At 44.3% G+C, this 22875-nt stretch overlaps 1 protein-coding gene and 1 non-coding gene across 3 annotated transcripts; both read right to left on the bottom strand.

Annotated features, from left to right (window-relative positions):
* Positions 1 to 11635: 11635 nt before the first annotated feature.
* Positions 11636 to 11707, bottom strand: TRNAD-GUC. The gene has a single exon. It is a non-coding gene; the product is annotated as a tRNA-Asp (tRNA).
* A 1308-nt stretch (positions 11708 to 13015) lies between these two features.
* Positions 13016 to 17650, bottom strand: LOC123443355 (probable 1-acyl-sn-glycerol-3-phosphate acyltransferase 5). Of its 2 annotated transcripts, none has more exons than XM_045119704.1 (4): positions 17446 to 17650; positions 14983 to 15691; positions 14551 to 14681; positions 13016 to 13712 (listed from the first exon to the last, which is right to left on the bottom strand). In XM_045119704.1, exons 2-4 carry the CDS (start codon positions 15612 to 15614, stop codon positions 13273 to 13275), a joined length of 1203 nt encoding a protein of 400 aa, XP_044975639.1. In that variant the 5' UTR covers positions 15615 to 15691; positions 17446 to 17650; the 3' UTR covers positions 13016 to 13272. The 2 variants fall into 2 exon arrangements, with proteins under 2 accessions (XP_044975639.1, XP_044975632.1); XM_045119697.1 differs by having other exon boundaries at positions 14983 to 15712; positions 17446 to 17588.
* Between the last annotated feature and the right edge of the window lie 5225 nt (positions 17651 to 22875).

Here is a 22875-nt window from a genome sequence, read left to right on the forward strand (position 1 = left end):
CACCGTTTTTACGAGATGCATCTGTTCATATCATTCCCATGCATGTCCAAATAGTTTAGTGCAAAGTTCTGTCCAGGAACTTGGTGAAGTTTATTTTGCTTGTGCTAGTGTTAGAAATAGTGGTGCATGCTCAACTTTCATCTCATGCATCATGTGATTGTTGCATTTTGTGGTTCTGCCGTTCATTGGCTGTTATTCTTATGTTGGGTAGCACCGGGAGCGGAGAACGAATACGTGGAGTCAGGAGAGTACGTGCAGGACGATCCAGATCCATCCCAAGCTGAGGATATCACACGCAAGATGACATGACCTTGATCCCATATCTAGACTTGTTATGTTAGTTTCGATTCCACGTCATATTGCTCGCTGCCTACCACTGAAAATATATTGCCTCTTCATATGCCATGAGCCTAAACACCTTACTCTTTCCTAGCAAACTTGCATGGCTAGGTAGGCTTGCTCAGCTACTAATGTTAGCATTGTTAGTTGCAGGTGTTTATAACTCATGAGTTGACATGAGCTTGATATCATTATATTAATTTCTGTTATTTAATTAATGTATCTATATACTTGGTAAATGACGGGAGGCCTAGCCTTTTGCCGGGTGTCTTGTTCCGTTATTGCCGCCTTAGTTACCGGTTACCGGTGTTTGATTCCATAATGATTGCTCCTAACACGTTCGGGGTTGTTATGGGGACCCCCTTGATAAATCGCGTAGTGTTAAGACTTGTCCGGCAGGACCCAACATTGGTACTATTTGCTAATCACTTAATAATAAACTGCATAGGGAATAGCTACCCCGAGGATTCTAATCAACAACCCGGGCCAGTGCTCTTCATGAGTGTTGGTCCAAACTGGTCTGCCTGCGGGGCCACCACAAGGAAACTTGAGGTTTGGCACCTGTAGCTAGTTCCATCCGGCGTGTCCTGAGACTGAGATACTCGGCTCTTATCGGGGTCGTCGACACGTCGGGAGGTCCTCCTAGTCTTGTCTTGCCTTAGCGGTATATCTTGCGTATAGGAATCCCGGTGAGGCTTTGGTTTTCCCCAGAGTTGAGGTTTTCCTCTAAGGAATCCGACGAGATCACGAGATTCGTGATAGAGGATGCCTTTGCGGCCTGTGTTCGTTTGTGATGGACTAGTTGGAGCACCCCTGCAGGGTTTAATCTTTCGGAAAGCCGTGCCCGCGGTTATGTGGCAACTTGGAATATTTTGTTAACATCCGGTATTAGAGAACTTAAACATAAACTGATAAAAAATGCCAACTGTGTGCGTAACCGTGACTGTCCCTTCGAAGATCTCTCTTCGATCGGGAACACGGTGGGGTTATGATTGTCGTAGGTAGGTGTTCAGGATCACCTTCTGATCAAGTATTCCGATCGTTAGCGTAGACCACTTTCACTTCCTTCTCGCGTAAGTTAGCCACTTATTCAACCTTAGGATGCAGCAGCCTGAAACACTCCACCCCTTCCTTACCCAATAACATGACTAGTTCTGGCACCAAGGTCTTAGATTGATGAGTCCCCGTGGCTCACGGATCCCTCCGAAACTTCCAGCAGGTACAGGTACCCCAGAGTCAGATGATCCCACGGCACCCAGCTGGCGTGGCGGTACGACGAGGAGACAGATCGCCTTTACGTGAACTATCCAGAGGACTGAGTCGTGGTCGTGACCGTGGGCCTGCAGTGGGTAGCATAGCATTTTCCTTGTTTTGTAGTCCGTACCGGAACTACCTTGTTTGTATCTGCATTGTACTCTGTATTATTAACAAGAAGACGGTTGAATCCCAGATTGTCTACTGTATTTATTATTATGTGCTATGTTTACTTGCTTGCGAAACACTTAGATGCGCTTCTTTCCTATTCGGGGGCCTCGACCCCCAGATCGGAAAGGACCGCATCTTGGTCGTTACAGAAGATGCAAGCATAATGAAGGCACATAGCACACAAGCGAACAGAAAGCAAGCGGGAGAAAAGGGCGAACGAAAAAGGCAAAGGAGAAAGACAAATGAAAACGGCAAATGTGAAGTGGGGGAGAGGAAAACGAGAGGCAACTGGCAAAAAAGTAAATGCAAGAGAGGAGTTTGTGAGACCTAATTGGATAGATATCTCCTCCCCGGCAATGGCACCAGAAATACTTCTGCTACTCCAACAAAATACCTTCCAACGGCGCCAGAAATAGGTGTGTCCACGGCACCAGGAATCCTTCTGCTACGGCTACGCCTTAAGGGACTTCCTAGGCAAATATGCAAAGGATTTCCCCCGTGGCCTTGGAGCCTTGCGTTGGTGTTCCCTCGAAGCGGAAAGGATGATGTAGCACAGTGGTGGTAAGTATTTCCCTCAGTTTGAGAACCAAGGTATCGATCCAGTGAAGGAGTATCACAAGAGCCTGCACAAACACAAAAAGCTTGCTCCCAATGCTATGAAGGGGTTGTCAATACCTTATAGATTGTTCGCCAAGTGAGAACTGAAAGCAACAAAGTAACAAAGCAAAGTAAAAGCGAAATTGGAAACGATAGATGTGAATAGACCCGGGGGCCGTAGTATTTACTAGTGGCTTCTCTCATGAAAGCAAGTAGACGGTGGGTGAACAAATTACTGTCGAGCAATTGATAGAACCGCGCAAAGTCGTGACGATATCTACGACAATGATTATATATATAGGCATCACGTCCAAAACAAGTAGACCGATACTTTCTGCATCTACTACTATTACTCCACACGTTGACCGCTATCCAGCATGCATCTAGTGTATTAAGTCCAAAAGAACAGAGTAACGCCTAAAGCAAGATGACATGATGTAGATGGACAATCTCATATCTACGACAGAGCCCACCTTGTTACCCTTGATGGCAACCACACGATGTGTGCCTTGCTGCCCCTACTGTCACTGGGAAAGGTCACCACATGGTAAGAACCCAAAACCAAGCACTTCTCCCATTGCAAGAATCATAGATCTAGTTGGCCAAACAAAACCCAAGACTCGGAGAGACTTACAAGGATATCAAATCCTGCATATAAGAAATCAGCAAAGACTCAAATATATATCATAGATAATCTGATCACAAATCCACAATTCATCGGATCTCGACAAACACACCGCCAAAGAAGATTACATCGGATAGATCTCCATGAAGATCATGGAGAACTTTGTATTGAAGATCCAAGAGAGAGAAGAAGCCATCTAGCTACTAACTACGGACCCGTAGGTCTGAAGTGAACTACTCACGAGTCATTGGAGGGGCGATGATGATGATGATGATGAAGCCCTCCAACTCCAAAGTCCCCTACGGCAGGGCGCCGGGAAGGGTCTCCAGATGAGATCTCGCGGAAACAGAAGATTGCGGCGTTGGAAAAGTATTTTCGAGGCTCCCTTGATTTTTTTTCTGATTTTTAGGGAATATATAGACGCAAGATCTAGGTCAGGGGGGTGCCAGGGAGGCCACAAGCCTGCCCACCGCCGCCTCCCCCTGGTGGCGGAGTGGGGGCTTGTGGGCTCCCTGTAGCCCTCCTGGCTTGGCCCACAGGCCCCCTGATCTTCTTTCGTTCGGGAAAAAATCATTTCGGGGATTTTATTCCGTTTGGACTCTGTTCCAAAATCAGATCTGAAAAGAGCCAAAAACACAAAAAAAAGAGGAACTGGCACTTGGCACTAAATTAATAAGTTACTCCCAATAAAGATATTGAAGGTACATAAAACATCCAAAGATGACAAGATAACAGCATGAAACCATCAAAAATTATAGATACATTCGTATCACTCGTCCAACACATCGTCCCCGCCAAGGGAGACGAGCCCCCGAGCCCTGCATCACCCCCATCACCGTCGTCTTCCACCTTCATCCGCCGTTAAGTCATCGTTGTTCCATCGGATCCAGCGCCTCCCCGAGCAGCCTGAGCCTTTCATCGACACCGCAGTGAGCTCCTCAGAGTTTCCCCCCAATTTCCCCTCTCTTTCCTGCACCATAGCACCGAGGTCATCGGGCCCGAGCTCCGGCAGCCGCCACAACTCGTCGTCGGTGCCCTCCGGCCACCCTCAGCCCCTCCCGATGCTCATGTTAGATGGGGTCGAGCCTGGGCTTCATCCCAGTGCTCTCAGATCCCGAATCCGAGGCCTGTAGAACGATCAAGAGCATCTTCGGCGAGCCCTCTGATGCGGCTAAGGTCGCCGGCGACCACCCTCCGGTGGGGGTCGACGTGGATAGCTCATTAGAGCTTAATCCACCCCCTAGGGCCACTGACAGTGGGCTCCAGACTGGGTCAAACCCCACTTAGCCTCTGGTCAGCACGGGATTAGCCCCTGAGCCACTGACCAGTGGGCCCTACTGGTCAGGATTGACCTGACCAGCCCCTGTTGACCCTGATGACGTCAGCCTGGCGCAATAAATCAATTCCAGAAAATGTTGAAACTTCGGAAATTCATATAAAATTAAATATAACTCCAAATTTGACAAATAATATATAGCGCAATTTTGAGGAAGCCCATCATTGGAATATACAAGCCAAGTTATATAATGAAGATTCCCACTAGTATATGGAAGTGTCAAAACAAGAAACTCTCTATCGTGAAGAACATGGTGCTATTTTAAAGCACAAGTGTGGAAAAAGATAGTAGCATTGTCCCTTCTCTCTTTTTCTCTCTTTTTTTATTTGGGCTCTTCGGTCTCTTTTCAAAAAAAATTGGTGGGCATCTTTGGCCTCTCTTTTTTTTGTTTCCTCACATGGGACAATGCTCTAAATAGTGATGATCATCACACTTTTATTTACTTACAACTTGACACTTAGGGCAATGATGACTCTATAGGCAATGCCTCCGGCAGTGTACCGGGATGTGCAACGATCTAGCTTAGCGTACGACATTGAAATATCTCGCTAGCTATCTTATGATCATGCAATGGCAATATGAAAGTGATGGCACAAGTCATGAGACGGAGCGGTGGGAGTTGCATGGCAATATATCTCGGAATGGCTATGAAAAGGCCATAATAGGTAGGTATGGTGGCTGTTTTGAGGAAGGTATATGGTGGGTTTGCGCACCGGCGAAAGTTGCGCGGCACTAGAGAAGATAGCAATGGTGGAAGGTGAAAGTGCATCTATACCATGGACTCACATTAGTCATGAAGAACTCATATAGTTATTGTGAAAGTTTTATTAGTAACCGAAACAAAGTGTTAAACGCATACTCCTAGGGGAAGGGTTGGTAGGTGTTAACCATCGCGCGATCCCGACCGCAACACAAAGGATGACAATCAATAAATCAATTATGCGCTGACTTCCTAACATAGCGGTTCACCATACGTGCATGCTACGGGAATCACTAACTTCAACACAAGTATTTCTAGATTCACAACACCCTACTAACATAACTCTAATATCACCAAATCCATATCTCAAAACTAATTGTGAGGAATCAAACTTCTCTTTCTAATCAATGCACATGAATATGGAAGTTGTATTATATCGTCTTTGGATGCCTATCATCTTTAGGACTCTTTCATGGCACACGCCAACTACCAAGTTACTCAGAGAGAGCACTCTCAAAAAGATATAAGTGAAGATCGAGAGTTTTTATTTCTCCAAAATATGACACCGCCGTGCTCTAAAAAGATCTAAGTGAAGCACTAGAGCAAAGTTATCTAGCTCAAAAGATATAAGTGAAGCACATGCGAGCTAAATTGCCTAACTCAAAAGATATAAGTGAAGCTCAATGAGTATTCTAGCAAATTCACGATGAGTGCATGTTCCTCTCAAAAAGGTGTGCATCAAGGATGATTGTGACACAACAAAAAGAAAAGACTCCTATAATACACGACGCTCCAAGCAAAACACATATCATGTGGTGAATAAAAATAAAGCTCCAAGTAACGTTACCGATGGATTGAAGACGAAAGAGGGGATGCCTTCCCGGGGCATCCCCAAGCTTAGGCTTTTTGGTGTCCTTGAATTTAGCTTGGGATGCCTTGGGCATCCCCAAGCTTGAGCTCTTTACACTATTTATCCCATTGTCCATGTGAACATCACCCAAAACTTGAAAACTTCACAACACTAAACTTAAACATAAACTCGTGATATCATTAGCATAAGAAAACAAACCACCACTTCTTTAGGTACTGTAGCAAACTTGATTTATATTTATATTGGTGTTATATTACTGTATTCTCACTTTTCCATAGCTAGTACCCCCGATACTATCCATAGTTTCATCAAAATAAGCAATCAACACAACAAAAACAGAATCTGTCAAAAATAGACCAGTCTGTAGAAATCTGTATACTTTGTATACTTATGGTATCTCAAAAATTCTGAAAATTACGACAATTAGGGAAATTGGCATATAAACCAGCAGCAAAACGAATCAACTCAAAAGCTCTTTCTCGATAGGAATGAAAAATAATTTCATTAGCGCAAAGTTTCTGTCTTTTTCAGCAAGATCAAACAACCATCACCAAAATTAGTCATAAAGGTTTTACTTGGCACAAACACAAAAAGAAACACAAAAAACACAATCATAACAGAATTATGATGGTGTGGACACAACAAAACAGAAAGCAAAAAGCAAAGATAAATTCATTGGGTTGCCTCCCAACAAGCGCTATTGTTTAACGCCCTTAGCTAGGCATTGATAATTCAATGATGCTCACACAAAAGACAAGAATTGAAGCACAACTAGAGCATCATAAAGCATGTGAAAATCACATCTAAGTCTAACATACTTCCTATGCATAGGCATTTTATAGGGAAACAAATTATCAAGACAAGCAATAACTAACATACGCAAGGAAGAAGAAAGAGACAATAGCAATCTCAACATAACGAGAGGTGATTTAGTGATATGAAAGTTTCTACCACAATATTTTTCCTCTCTCATAACAATTACAGGTGGGATCATATTCAAATTCAACAATGTAGCTATCACATAGGATATTCTTTTCATGATCCACATGCATGCAAAGTTGACGCTCTTCAAAAATAGTGGGATTATCATCAACTAAAGTCATGACTTATCCAAACCCACTTTCAATATTATTGCAAATATCATATTCATCATGAGGCTTAAACAAATTTTCAAGATCATAAGAAAAATCATTACCCCAATCATGATCATTGCAACAAGTAGTGGACAAAGCAAAACTAGCATTCCCAAGCTGAGGGTTTTGCATATTTTGAGCATGATTGACATTAATAGAATTCATAGTGAAACCATTGCAATCATGCTTTTCATTCAAGGAGCCCTCGTGAATCACTTCATAAATTTCTTCATCACAATTTTCAGATTCACGCATCTCAAGCAAAACTTCATAAAGATAGTCAAGTGCACTCAACTCACTAGCAATTGGTTCAACATAATTGGATCTCTTAAAGAGATTAGCAAGTGGATGAGGATCCATATCAAAAGATTTTCAGCAAGCGAAGATGCAAGCATATTAAAGGATCATAGCACACAAGCAAAGGAAAGGCAAACGAAAAAGGCAAATATTTTTGTAAATTTTTGTTTTTTCAGAAGTGGGGGGGAGGAAAACGAGAGGCAAAAGGCAAAAAAGTAAATGCAAGAGATGAGTTTGCGATAGTTACTTGGATAAGCTTCACTTAGAATAATCCCCGGTGCCAGAAATTGGCACGTTGACGGGAGACTATTCTTGACTTGATCCTCCCCGGCAACGGCGCCAGAAATTCTTCTTGATACCTCTTGAGCCTGCATTGATTTTTTCCTTGAAGAGGAAAGGGTGATGCAGCACAGCAGCAGTAAGTATTTCCCTCAGTTTGAGAACCATGGTATCAACCCAGTAGGAGTATCAAGGCAAGTCACCAATGTACCTGCGCAAAAACAAACATACTTGCACCCAACGCTATAAACGGGTTTTCAATCCCTTCACGATTAATTGCAAGGTGAGATCTGAAGGTGGAAAGTGCAACAAAGTAAAAGTGTAGAGCTGAAAATATGATGTGAAGTAGACCCGGGGGGCATAGTGTTCACTAGAGGCTTCTCTCGTGATAGCAAGTATTACGGTGGGTGAACGAATTACTGTCGAGCAATTGATAGAACCGCGCAAAGTCATGATGATATCTAAGGCAATGATCATACATATAGGCATCCGTCCGAGACAAGTAGACCAATACTGTCTGCATCTACTACTATTACTCCACACATCGACCGCTATCCAGCATGCATCTAGTGTATTGAGTTCATAACAAACAGAGTAACGCCTTAAGCAAGATGACATGATGTAGAGGGATAAATTCATGCAATAGATATAAACCCCATCTTTTTACCCTTGATGGCAACAACACAATGCGTGCCTCGCTACCCCTTCTGTCACTGGGTGAGGACACCGCACGGTATGAACCCAAAACCAAGCACTTCTCCCATTGCAAGAATTATAGATCAAGTTGGCCAAACGAAACCCACAACTCGAAGAGAATTACAAGGATACGAAATCATGCATATAAGAGATCAGAGGAAACTAAAATAATATTCATAGATAATCTGATCATAAATCCACAATTCATCGGATCTCGACAAACACACCGCAAAAGAAGATTACATCGGATAGATCTCCATGAAGATCATGGAGAAATTTGTATTGAAGATCCAAGAGAGAGAAGAAGCCATCTAGCTACTAGCACATCATCGGAGAGGCAATGGTGTTGATGAAGAAGCCCTACGTGTCCTAATCCCCCCTCCGGCAGGGCACCAGAACGTGCCCCAGATAGGATCTTGCGGAGACAGAAGTTTGCGGCGGCGGAAAAGTATTTTTGTGGCTCTCTGTGGCAGTTTTGGATTTTTAGGGAATTTATAGGCGGAAGAAGTAGGGCAAAGGAGCCACGGGGGGCACAAGCCTGGTAGGCGCCCCCCCCCCCCCGGCCGCGGCTAGGGGGCTTGTGGCCTCCCCCGGAGTTCTTTGCCTTGGTTCTCAAGTTCCGTGCGTATCTTCTGTTACGGAAAAAATATTTCCGAAGGTTTTATTCCGTTTAGACTCCGTTTAATATTCTTCTCTAAAAAGGGTCAAAAACACGGAAAAAATAGGAACTGGCACTTGGCACTGAGTTAATAGGTTAGTCCCAAAAAAGATATAAAGTGGCATAATGATGCAAACAAAACATCCAAAGTTGACAAGATAATAGCATGGAACCATCAAAAATTATAGATACGTTGGAGACGTATCAGTATGTTTCAATAACTTTTTCACCTCAGATGGTCATAAAAGTGGTATTTTATTTGAACTTGTAAGGAGCCATGTAGTGGTGAGTTGGCTAGTGTGTTAAGATCTCAATATTGAATTCTTGACTTCAATTCTCAGCTTTAGCATGATTTTGTAGGCTATAAAACTACAAGTATGGAAACTGCTAGCATCAAGATTTGTTCCAACATCTTTTTCTCCTAAAAATTATCAGGTATGCGATGTGTGAGTTATCAAGCTATTCACACAAAAGTTAACTCAGGGTATTTCATCAATGTGTCTCCCTCCACCCGGTTGTCAAATTTACCAAGACCGGGGTACATAAGTTGTGAGTGATGTGTGAGTTATCGTGATATTCACATAAAAATTATCAAGGGTATATTTCATCACATCTCTTCATCAAAGTTACCAGGACCGGACTGCATAAGTTACCAGGTCACCGATGTATGAGTTATCATGTTATTCACACCAAAATTACCGGAGGATATTTCATCAACCCCCACCCCCACGCCAAAGTTATCAAGACTGAGTTATATAAGTTATTAGGTCTGTGATATGCGAGTTACCCTCATAATATTCACATAAAAGTGACCGGGGTGTATCCCCTTGGTCACCAAAATTACCACGGTGTCATCAACTCTAGATGAGTTGATAAAAAATAGTCTACTTAAGTGTGAAAAAATTTATACATTACGTTAACTTTTGTGCAAACGTAGAAGAAGAGACAAGTTAAATAGCTTATTTAGTTTTATTTTGTTAAGAAAAAGAAACATAGGTGAGTTGGTTGTCTAGTAGAGTTACCTCGTGAGGGTATAAAAATCTTGTGCGCACCAATTTTTATGTAAAAGAAGAAGAAAAAAAAACGACCGATCGCGAGATCGTACGGATATGTCGCTAAATACCGGACGTATGGAAAATAGCAATCTCGAAACTTAAAACTGCAATAATACTCCATGCAATGCATCACATCACATCACAAAAAGAAAAGAAAAAGACGATTCATAAATGCATAGTCCAACATGCATTGATTAAACTCAAGAATTTCATTCCAGAACCAGCAGAATTCATGAATCTGAATAATGCTGCCCTTGAAACAGAAGGATGCCCTCGAGACGTTGGGTTGCAATGCAAGAGTCTAGACTTTGTCGTCCGGAGCAGACAGCTTGCGCCTGCAGAGAGGGCACATCTCGCTCCCCTTGAGGGTGTCCGCCAGGCATGCGCCATGGAAGACGTGGGGCAGGGAGCACCCGGGCCACACGGCGAGGTCGCTTTCCAGCAGCTCGAAGCAAACGGAGCACTCCTGCCCGGCGACCTCCTCCGCCACGACCTTCCTCCGCTTTGCCGGCCGCCCGCAGTCGCCGTCGGCGGCTTCAGCTTCTGCCGCGCACTGCGCGTGCACGGGCTCCGGCAGGCTCAGCTCCATGGCGACGTGGTACCCGGGCCATGGATCCGCTATCATTCCCTGCAGCGCGTCCATCACGACATCCATGCGACCCGGCGTGTAGTCCTCGAGCCGGAGGATGCCGACGTCGGCGATCACCTTGAGACGCGTGGTCCCCGGCGGGATGCACACGGCCACGTTTGAGACCAGCTTGGACCACAGGGCCTGGAGCTCGCTGCTGTGGTGGGAGGGGTATATGAGCGGCGCCAGCGACGCCCCTGCCCACTGGAGCGAGCCCGCCGCGTCGCCGGCCGGCGGGACTGCGAACCGGAGATAGTGCAGTTTCGTCTTCTTGGACACCTCCAGCCCCAGGTCGCCGGGCGCCGCCTCAAACTCGGTATACCGGTAGAGGACCAAGATCTCCTTGCCACCTGCTTGTCCTTGGCTACTGGCAGCCGGGAGATCAGCCGGCGGCGGCACCACGACGGCGACGCCCAGGAAGCCGGCCGTGTTCCCCGCGGAGGCGAACCGCGGTGCCGGCCCAAGGAATCGGCCTTCGGGTACGTACAGCCACCGGTGTAGTGGCGGCCCGCCCGTGACGCCGCTCGCCCCGGCCGCGACGACTGCATCGATCTTGAGCGGGACGTCGACCTCGTCGTCGCTGTCCTCCTCATAGTAGCTTTCATCATCGCTCTCAAACAACTCTTCCTCCTCCTTGTCGCCCGCCAAAGCCAAAGGCGACGGGAGCGCGAGGACAGACGCGCGGGCGGAGTCGTCCATTGACCGATCAGCAGATGCGCGATGGATGGGAGCTTCTAGTAGTTGAAGGCGGAGTTGGTTCCCGATCGACGGCAAGGGATGAGAGGATGGAACGTGTTGGCTTCAAACCCATCTTTTATTGACTGACTCGCGCCCAATCCGAAACTGGCTCCAAGCAGGAGAATGTTCGCGTTCCGTTTCAAAACAGGAAAGAAACGCCCGTCGGAAAGCAATTTGCTTTTCAATCATTCAGAAAAAGAAGGAAACCAGGGAGGGGAGAAATCTTAAAAGTGCAAGAAACGAGAGATAAAAAAAATTCGCCGTTGCCGGGGATCGAACCCGGGTCACCCGCGTGACAGGCGGGAATACTTACCACTATACTACAACGACTTTGCTGTTTGCAAATTCCTTAGGACTACAGGTAGAACGTAGTACAGCATAGTCAGTGTGTTTGCAGTTCTTGTGGTGCTTCCAGCCGATTGCTCCCTTCCCGCTCCCAGCTCAACAGTCACCCGGAAGACATGGCGTCAGAGAGGAAGAGAATTCCAGAAACACTGGTGTATAATAACATGCTTTTGGAAACAAAACCGAAGATTATTGCCAGGCTTTGTTGAAAGAGAAGGAACCAGGACATGCAACACAAAGTAAAATTGCACCCTCCGACCAAAGGAGCTAAAGATCAATACTGATGTGGTGTTTCTTCTTCGGAGAAGTGCTTCAGTACACCCCCAACAAAATGTATAAGGGCATTATAGTCATACGAAAAGAAACGTAGATCTAATTGTATTATAGACGTACACGTTCAATCCAACAAAAAAACACAACATATGACAAATCAACTTGACTAATTAAACATGGGTCGGCAAGCCAGCCACTCATCCATCGCGCAAGCCAGGAGCTTTGCTACACTTACGTGAATTTGCTACAAAGGCTTACCTACATGCTGGGGTGGCCTTGCTTAATTGACTGGCATGCCCGTCCATTCCGAAAATCAGGGGAGAGTGGTTAGGATTAGGGAAGGAAATTATATTTTTACATAAGATTACGTAGCAATTTACGTAGGTGTAGCATTTTTGCGCAAGCAAGCCATCCATCACGCAAGCCAGCCAGTCACGCCAAAGAAAACCCGCAGCCGAGGCCGCGCCTGCAGCCGAAGCCGCTCCCGCCGCCGCCGCGCCCGCCGCTGTCCAAGGAAGAGCATCACGCGAAGGAAAGCATCCATCCATCACGCGAAGGAAAAAAATAATTATACGCATATACGTATTAGGACAAACGGAAGGATTTTTTAAAATAATATACCGATGATGCCCCTAATTATGAAGAGGGATCGGCTAATCTAGACCGTTCTTGTGTTTAGGGGGTGTACCGACACAGAATTAGATTCTTTTGCTGCCACAGGGAAACTAGAGAACGTCGGTAAGCCAAATCATAGCTACCGTTAAACCGATTGGCTCCTTTTAAAAAGCTCTTTTATGATACCTTGAAATGAATATTGACCTTGAAACTATTATACAAGCTAGCTATAAAATGAGCTATAAGACTGCTTATAGCCAGCAGTTGGCTATACTATTAACCATGCTCTAAGCCAAATCAAGCCGCCGTTAAACCGATTGGCTCCTTTTAAAACAAGGGTTGGAAGCGCTGATTCATGTCACCGTTGGGCTGTGTACCTACCTCACAACGGCGGAACCGGAAAGATTGGTCAAACTCAGCGTTGATCACTCATCGCTGTAAGAAGCATATTCTTTAGCAAGTTATATGACTGGTCTTTTAAGTTTCGATTACCTTATGGCGAGCGATTTGGCTCCATCCACTTTGTAACCCAACCGTAGATGCAACTGCTCATACACGCACACAAAAGAATGACGCCACAAACTGCGTGTACATGCTAAACATCTTTGTACTGCGTGCTGACACACGCGAACAGCTTCCAGCGCCAGCTTACAACGCCAAGCTCAAGCTTTCTTGGCATGCACCCCAGCCTCCGGCAAACACACGATCTGCGGGGCGTGCACAGAGTAGAGGGTAGCAAACGTGAGGAAAGAGGCGCTGCACGCGGCGAAGACCCTGAACCACACGGACGAGAACAGGGTCAGGTAGATGAACACGCCCGTCATGCCCATCACCGCCGCGAAGTTCGCGACGCACTTGAGCGTCGGCAGCTCCTCCTCGGTGCCTTCGTTGGGGAAGTGGCCTCGTGTCGAGAAGTCAGACAGGAGCTCATCCTTCAGCCTGAACCTCTCGGTCAGCCAGTCAGATACTTCGTCCTCTGCGGTGGGTATGTCGGAGACCTGGATGATCTTGGTGTGGACGTGGACCTCGGAAGGGTCCACACCGTACACGTTGTCCATGAACGTTGGGAGGCGATGCTTGTATGCGATCGTGATGTCGTAAACTGCATTGATAAGAAAAGCTGTAAGTCAGTGGGGCTGTAAGAGGGAATACTGAAAGTAAAAGTTGCAAAGCTGTTCATAATCAACTACATTGAGAAAAAAATGTTTGCAAAGCTGTAAGTCAGTAGGTATTTAGGCCAAATGACACTGCCCAGAATTCATCAGGCTTGTGTTCAGAAATGCTGGTACAAGTCAACTGCACTACGTGATTTTAGCAACATTGACAACAGTCAACCTTTTGGTGTTAATATGCTGTGATATCATAAACTGATCAAATTTTAGCAACATTGACAACAGTCAACCTTTTGGTGTTAATATGCTGTGATATCATAAACTGCATTGATCACATCGGTGCAAGTCATGCGACCATAAGAACAAATCCTATAAATATTGCAGAGCTGCTCATAGTCAACTACATCCAAATATACCCGCAAAAAAAAAGACTACATCCAAATATAATGTTCCACATATTTCAAGTTAGTCACACTACCAAGAATTCTTCAGGCTTATGTTTGAGATCTGCCAATACAAGTCAATTGCACTATGTGGTTTTGGCAACATTGACAGCAGTCAACTTTCCATGATGCCTGGAGCGCTCAACATACTTGGAATGGTGCTTCAAAACTAGTACTGACAGGGTTTTGAGCAAAAGGGGACAGATCGGTCTAACTAATAATACGTTGAATCTACACAAGTAGTCCAGCGAAACGGGCAATGTCTGATATATGCATAAATCCTAACATTCAGAAAATGGGAACGATTCCTTGCAAATGCTACAACAAATAACTGAAGTGATAAACTCCAAAGGAGAGTATCAAGGGGAGGGAGACAGATGGTTACCAGCATCCAAGTTACTCCTCAGCTCTTGCAGGCAGCAGTTGAAACCCTTTATCTTTGGGAGGAGGACATTTTTCAGAATAGGCAAACCATGTTCCGCCGCATACTCTTGACTTTTGATGCATTTCTTCTCACTGAAACATTAGCACGAATCAGCATCCATATCCAGAAAAAGAAACAAGTACAGCACAAAAAAATATTCAGATGCAAACTGCTATTGTACGAATAAAAAAAAAGTATGTCCAATGCTCAAATTTGTTTTAGAGAATGTGAACTCTGGATCCTTAATCATTTGTCCAACGAAAAAACTGAATCAATGGAATATCAAGAGATGAATATTCAACGATACGTTCAGTCCCCTAGAATGTGTGGCCAAATAATACAGGCTGGATTATATAAAACTTTAGAAATAAAATTTACAGGAAGAAATCTTACGTATAGTCAGTGCCTTCTGGAAAAACTGCAAGCCAAAGGGGATCCTTGGGGTTCTTCAATTCAGACAGCCTTCTTCTGATTAGTGGTTCGTCAACCTCCCAATTCCGCTCTACTGGAATAAACTCAATGATGTGAAATGCCCAGTTGAAAATAGGCAACTTCATCAAACTTTTCTTCAGGATGTACTTGATAGACTGCAAACGGCCTTTCCTCAAAGCAAGATCCCACAGGTACATCCAGTCTACCTCAGTTCTGTGGTTAGCAAACAGCAAGACACACTCTTTTGGGGGCACCTTTTCACCAGAGAAAACAAATCTGGTCCTGTTAATTTTCTCAAACAAAAAAGGAAACATAGCTAACCACATCCCAAAAAGGAAGCACGTCCACTTTCTGCTGTAATGGACACTGAACAACCGTACAACGAAGGTAGTCATAGGGGCTAGGTAAACCATCATCATGCATGCAGTCACCGGCATAATCACCAAACATAATACACCGCGACAGCGTCTCAACACAGTCAACGGACGGTGTCTTGGTCCACTGTTAAAACTTGAAAGACCAGGAGGGTCAACACTTTGCACTTGCTTTCCATTCACATGATTCCCTGGGGAACCAGTTGATCCGTTCATCATGCAGTACTAAATGGTCAACAGTTGTTCTTTTCTGAAATTCACATTCCAAGGACCAAAGGAGCCATCTAGACTTTCACCTGCGATGGGAGAAATGAGATCTGCACAGTGTTAATTGAGACCAAGACATAATAAGCTAAATTGCTAATACAAATTGGTGGTTTGCACATTTTATGTAAAAAGTGCACCTATAATTTTGCTGCTCCATGGAAATGTATAATAAAAACTAAGCAAATATGCCTTATGCAGTAATGTTGGAAAATATGTCAGTCTATAAAGCATTAATTCAAGAGAAAGTTAACACAAAAAGATGGTTCCAACTAGTAGTAGTTCTAAGTAGATAGATTAGCATATCCAATTTCGAGTTTACAGTGATATCACAACCTGACAACCCTAAACAAATGTCAGTATCTAAAAGGTCTGGAAGCTACAGGGAAACTAGAATGCATGTTTGTATGCCCCTGTAGGTGATGGCAAATGATTAAAAAAAAACTTAAACTATGTGGGCAAATACATCCTGAAAGATCCAACCATATATCTTAGAGGCAGACCTAACTGATAGGTTCACACAGATGGTTTTCAGCATGTGAGCCATCAAACCTTTAACAGGGTATTCATGGCAACGATGGAACCCCTAACCAAACCGCACAACAGAACTATCACGGCAAACATCTGCCTGTCTCTACAAGTCCAGAAGTTGCAAGGAAACCAGAATGCATGTTTACATGCAGCTGTTTGCTATGGCAAATGATAAACTATGTTAGTACACAAATCCTGAAACTGAAAGACCCAACCACAGAGCTTAGATACAGACTTAACTGACAGGTTGATGTTGAGCAGGGCATGTCAGGGGTCAATCTTACATACAGATAAACTATGTTCGTACACAAATCCTGAACCTGAAAGACCCAACCACAGAGCTTACATACAGACTTAACTGACAGGTTGATGTTGAGCAGGGCATGTCAGGGGTCAATCTTACATACAGATAAACTATGTTCGTACACAAATCCTGAACCTGAAAGACCCAACCAAAGAGCTTACATACAGACTTAACTGACAGGTTGATGTTGAGCAGGGCATGTCAGGGGTCAATCTTACATACAGATAAACTATGTTCGTACACAAATCCTGAACCTGAAAGACCCAACCAAAGAGCTTACATACAGACTTAACTGACAGTTTGATACAGGCGGTATTCAGCATGTCAGGGGTCAAATCTTGAGCAGGGGCATTCATGGCAATGACCGAATCCCTAACCAAACTGCAAAGCAGAAGTACCACGAGCGGCCGGTGGTCAGGCCAGCAGAACACTCTAAGCATGAACTGGAGCAATCCTGGCAAGCTGTGACAGAGAGCATGGACCGGGCATGGAGCAGCATCAGAGACAGCCTGACCTGAACACCGGTGGAGATTTCCCCACTTGTCGCCCACGCCCCTGGCACAAGGACGGCGCTGATAAATGCCAGCGGCAGGCAGCAAACCGAACTCCACTCGAGGAGCGATAAATACGCTGGGTCCGCGCGGTCAGATCCCGAATTTCCCTATAGTGGCAATAAAGCTACGCCCACTAAAAAACTGCATCTGCACGTAAAGCTCTTTAGCAATTCCACCCAGCAATGATGGGCGTGGCGGATGAGCTCGACCGTCCCGGGATCCAACCCTTCCCCGGCCATCTCGGCAATCCGGCGCCGAACCGCCGGGTACGAATACGGCCCGGAATGCGGCTACCGAACCTATCTATCAGCGTCAGCGGAGGAAGCTCGCCGTGGTTGGTAGAAGCGCGGGGGATCCTGGCGGATCTGCGGGGGGTCGAGGGGGAGCTCGTACGTACCGGAGAGGGAGGGGAAGCCGGCGGGGAGGGAGGCTTGCGGTCGCTGCGGGCGGGCGGGCGGCCGGTGGCGAATTTGGACTGGGCGTGTGTTGTGGGGGTTTTGGCTGAGGGCGGGCGTGGAAAACTGGTGGAGGAAAGCGAGTGTTCCGGAGGGAGGGAGGCGGGGATTGGGTGTGGTGCGTGCGAGTATAGTCAGAGCGGTGGCGGATGGGCGTGAGGAGAGCGCGAATCTGGAATGGGGATGGCGACGGGGGTGGGGTGGGGTGGGGTGCGTGCGGACCTGCGTTCGGAGGCCACGCCTGAACGCATCGCCACAAGAGGAATCCATGGGTGAACTCATGCACGTGCAGTGAACATGCGCTGTTTTTCTTTCGGGAAATCCCCTAATCCGACGTCAGGTCTGTGGAGTTTGGGAGGATTTTTCTAGCACGAATCTCTCAACAAAGCTACTGCCACATCACTGTTTAGGGCCGTTCGTCGGTTGACAGCACAATGTGGCGACGGCCTCGTGTTTTGACCCTTTTTGTGTAAGTTTGATCCAAATCTGACCCTAGTTTGCAAAAAAATCAGGATTTTATCTTTTTTTATCGCTATGCACCTTGGCGGTAGGAGCCTATCGCCGAGATCCCTCACACTAGAAAACTTATCCACATCAGCAGCACGGATCCCTACCGTCATACATGCTAGCGGTAGCCTATATAACCCTATTGTCAAGGTTCCCGATAGGTGCGAAGACGCGCTGTGTTTGACACTGAAACAAAATTTGCGGTAGGACGTGCACCCCTACCGCCAGTGTGCTTGCGGTAGGCTCTTAGACCCTACGCCAAGGACCCTAACTGTAGGAAAAGATAAGATAACGAATTTTTTATAAATTAGGATCATATCTGGATCAACTTACACAAAGGATCAAAACACGAAATTTAGACACGGCGCAGTGCTAGCACCATTTACGAGGGGGCAAGCGCAAAAGCAGCGGCCACGATGAAGAACTAATGGGGGCGGAGGAATGTAGCACACGAGTAGCACACGACAGATGGGCCGCGACATGGCGGAAGCACTGCGTGTCGCCTCGTGTGCGGGGAAGCAAACGGGGGCGTCAATGCTGAGGCTAGCGAGGCTTCGACATATATGGCCCCAAGCAGCCGTCCTTCAATCGGTCTCCTTGTTCGGTGAATTGATGTCGTAGATGTAGGCCCTGATGCCGCGGTGGTGGTGGTGGTGACATTGTGCAAGGGTGGCGCACGTGAAGAAGACCACTACCATAGCCAACCTGGTGACGTCCCTCGCGATCGGCAATCACGATGTGGGGTGGAGGGACTTTGCGGCATGTGACAAGGTTGCCATACATGCTGTAGTGGAATCGGTGTGGCGCTGCTCGGGGGGTGACGACTTTAACTCCTCTAGTCAACTACCACTTCCTGCGAGGGTATACATATAATGCTACATTTATTATGTCAGTGTTACCCCTTATGAAGAAAACTGCATAAATCATGTTTGTTAAGGCTTAAATATGAGTGTTGTTTTGCTGAATAGAAGCGGGGGTTATCCTACAGAGGATTATGTCATCTCTTTTTGTTTTTAATCACCATCGATAACACACGGGCAAACTATTTAGATAAATGCCTATGTCATTTTCCCATATAAAGCAAATTTCAGGTTTTATGCCTTGTTCAATATGATTGTTCAATTGGCAATGTCCTATATCACACATCAGTCGTACTGCATGCTTCATCATGGCGACTGTTTTTTTCCATTGAAAAGCAACCCATGGCAAATACTTAAGTAAGCTCATAGGACGACAACTTTTTCTCCATGGAAACTTGTTCAAAAATATTGTGATGGCAGAATCCTTCGCCATGATACATACTCTGGGAAATCTGTTACTGTTAGCTTGATAAAAGCAATTCCCATGAAAACTTTTTTCAATTTTTTTGCCATAAGAAATATAAATCATGGGCAAATACTCGGGTTAGATCATGCAAAATTCGTTACTTTCTAGCACGACAACTTTTTGTCCATGTAAAATTATGATGTTTTATTTACATTATGGCAAAAATTGACTTTAGGATCCCATGAAGTTGTACAACTTTTTTTCTCTTATACATGGATAATTAGATGGCATGGCAAATTCATTTTGGTGGACATCGAAATTTACTTTGTTCAACCATGGCATATTTTGCATCATGGGAAATTTAATGGCTAATCAATGGCAATTATGGTAGCTTTATTTTTAGGTGTCATGGTTATTATTTAGAGGATGAAATATATTTTTCAATTAGACAAAGGCAATTTGAATTTATGTACCATGACAAATTTATTATTTAGATCATGGCAATTTTATTAAATATACTATGCCAGAAAAAAAATGCCATGTTAGTTCTATTTTTGGTGGCATAGCAATTTTTTATATAGATGATGGCAAATTTATTCATTAGGCGTTGGTACTTTTATCATTTAGACCCTAGTCATGTAGGTAGCCCGGCAAAATATATTTTTATTACCATTTTCAATTTTTACCATGTGTATACGGAAAATGTATTTCTTACACTATGACAAGTTATTTTAACATAACATGGCAATTCTTTTAATATTACATATACTTTTAGTACTTGGGTTATGGCAATTATTATTTATACCACAGTAGTTTCATTTGTATGTAGCATCGCAATCTTCTTACTTAGACCATTGCAATTTTATTAGTTAGGTCATTATATTTTTTTTACAGGTAGCATAGGAAAAAAATATCTTTTCAGTGCACCATTCAATTTTTTGCCATGGTATGTTAAAATATTTTCTTCATGTATTAAATTGTACTCCCTCCGTCCCAAAATAAGTGTCACAAGCTTAGTGCAACTTTGTACTAGAGCTATTATGAAGTTGAGACACTTATTTTGGGACGGAAGGAGTACATACCATGCTATTTTCTAAAAAACATATTAAATTTCCATCTTTTTGCAGGAACGAATCTCTAATCATTGTCACATGTCCATCACAGTTTTTTTCATGATATATTTACAGAAAAAATCATGAATTTACCATGTTTCCAAAGTACAAACTATTTCTAAAATTTTCCATGTGTAATTTTTCATTATAGGTAGCCTAGCTATTTCATTTTTTGTATACGATGGCATTTTTACTTGTTACATCATGACAATTTTATTATTCAGACCATGGTAGGTTTACTGTAGGTAGCATGGCAAAAATTATTATGTACACCATGAAAATTCTATTAGTTATACCATGGTAGTTTTATCTTATGTAGTAACATGGTAAATTTCATTATTATCTTGGTGCATTTTTATTATTTAGAGCATGTTAGTTTCATTTGTCACGGCAATTTTGGCATGGAAACAATATGTTGAGTTCTTTAAATGGTTTAAATTCACAAACATCTGCCATGTTTTTCTATCAAAAAGCTGGCAACCTTTTTGCAACTTCTTTCGGCTATTTTATTATTCTTTTAGCTGCAAAACCTAGCCTTAAGGCCTTCCCACTGTTCAACATGGGCTTGTTTGTGACCCAATTTATTGGACACTGTTTAACAAAGTGGGTTTAGCAATAGCTCGGTGCTCTGTTCGCTCGATCTGGAGGCACACGATCGCGAATTCCGGTTTTTCCGCGGCAGGTTTGTCGGTTCAGTCTTCTCAGCGCGTAGACAGACGTTCGATGGGATGGCGGGATGGCTCTCAGATGTAACGTTCTGTCGATATTCCCGTCATTCCCATGCACTTTTTTTTTTTTTTGCGAAGAAGAAAAAGAAAAGGCAGAAAATGCTTTGAAATACGAAAGAAACCGTGAAAAGTAAAAAAAAAACTTAAATGCACGTGCATTTTTTAAGGTGAACATGTAATACTCACTCCGTCGCAAAATAAATGTCTCAACTTTACGTTAGCTCTACTAGCAAAATATGCCCGTGCGTTGCACCGGGAGAAAAAACACGTCGCTCCCACACATTTTGTCTTTAAAAACTGCATGTTCGTGTTTCAAGGCTCATCCACATCGGCATGTTGTGGTTCTGTCTAGTTCATCTAATAAACATATAACATTAATTTATAGAGCGCAAGTATTGCATGACCTCACAAAATACCATAAACCTTCCAGAAGTCAGTTGGTCAAACATAACATGTGTGCGTAGCAAAGCAACATATTCTTATTTTTACCATTACCATCAATGAAAAGGAAATTATAATAGTCAAACAATGTCATAAGGTGCGTAAGAAATATGTAAGTATGGAAAGTACTCGCAATGAAAATGGAAGTACACAAAAATTTGCTTGGCAACCAAAACTCAGGTTGAAGTAGCTCTTGAACAACAATGTACGTAGCAACAAATTTGCAAGAGAGCACAAAAGAGAGTCCATGTGGCTCTGCAGTACATGTAAGTTATTTGACACAACAATCAAATTTAATGCTTACAACAAACCTTAAGTTGTGCAGCACACTACATAGATACATCCCTTAAATATCAATTATTTTTGCACCGCGATCATAAAACCTGAAGCTTATTATCACAGTATTCATGGCTGATGCAGTTTAATCCTTTCAAAGAGCAAAACAACAGCTCTTTTTCAAGAGGTGTGCCAAACACAATAATGACTTAGGTTTTTTTTAGATTGCGAACATTACAATCTAATTAATTAAGCTCCACGATCCAAGCCATCACAATTATGTACAATGGCTCTCCAAAACAACCCCTTGAAAAACTCTGTTGGGGATTTGACACCTCTGAAAAATTTCTACATCTCTACTTGTCTTGTTTTTTTCCGTATTAAACCAATCCAATCAGGATCCCTTTTGCAGCTTGTGCTGATGTTCGTCCAAGCTAGGCTCGGCACCGGAGGTGTTGAACAGGGGAAGGAGGCGGAGAAGGGAACCGGACGGGGAGGGAGGTACCTCTGCGTGAGGGAAGCGGCTCTGAACGTCAACGGCGATGAGGGCTGGATCTCGACGGAGGGGGCGGGCTGGAAGGCAAGCGCGCCGGCGGACCAAAACTCCATGGAACGACAAATTTGGCTATAGCTCTGAGCGATGAACATCATGTGGAGGCGTAGTTGACCTGCAGTAGTATGGGGGAGATCCCGATGGGAGGAGGAAGAGGGTCACCCCGGTCGGCGATGAAGCTCCGGCTGGTGCTCTCCCCGACTGAAAAGGATCGAGATGGACCTAGAGGGGGGGGGGTGAATAGGTACAAATCCAAATTTTAACAATTACTTAGCAATTTTAGGCTAAAGTGCGGAATATAAGTGTAAGCCTAATAATTGCTATGACAAAGAGTAAGCTATTAGGAATGAAGCAAGGCAAGCGGTAAACAATAAGCAAATACAAGTATGTAATAAGGATTAACACAAGTAGAGAGTTAGGGTTAGGAATAACCGAAACTCCGAGAGAGACAAGGATGTATCCCGATGTTCACTTCCTTGGAGGGAAGCT

Source organism: Hordeum vulgare, chromosome 1H, assembly GCF_904849725.1.
Source record: "Hordeum vulgare subsp. vulgare chromosome 1H, MorexV3_pseudomolecules_assembly, whole genome shotgun sequence".
In the NCBI taxonomy this organism is placed as follows: Eukaryota; Viridiplantae; Streptophyta; class Magnoliopsida; order Poales; family Poaceae; genus Hordeum; species Hordeum vulgare.

What these genes read in the sequence shown, in the direction of transcription:
- LOC123443355 (XM_045119704.1), bottom strand. Translation starts at nt 15,614, where the DNA reads ATGATGAACGGATCAACTGGTTCCCCAGGGAATCATGTGAATGGAAAG. An exon ending in CCAGAAGGCACTGACTATAC is followed by an intron (nt 14,682 to 14,982) that starts GTAAGATTTCTT and finishes CTAATGTTTCAG; the next exon opens with TGAGAAGAAATGCATCAAAA. An exon ending in GAGGAGTAACTTGGATGCTG is followed by an intron (nt 13,713 to 14,550) that starts GTAACCATCTGT and finishes TTATCAATGCAG; the next exon opens with TTTACGACATCACGATCGCA.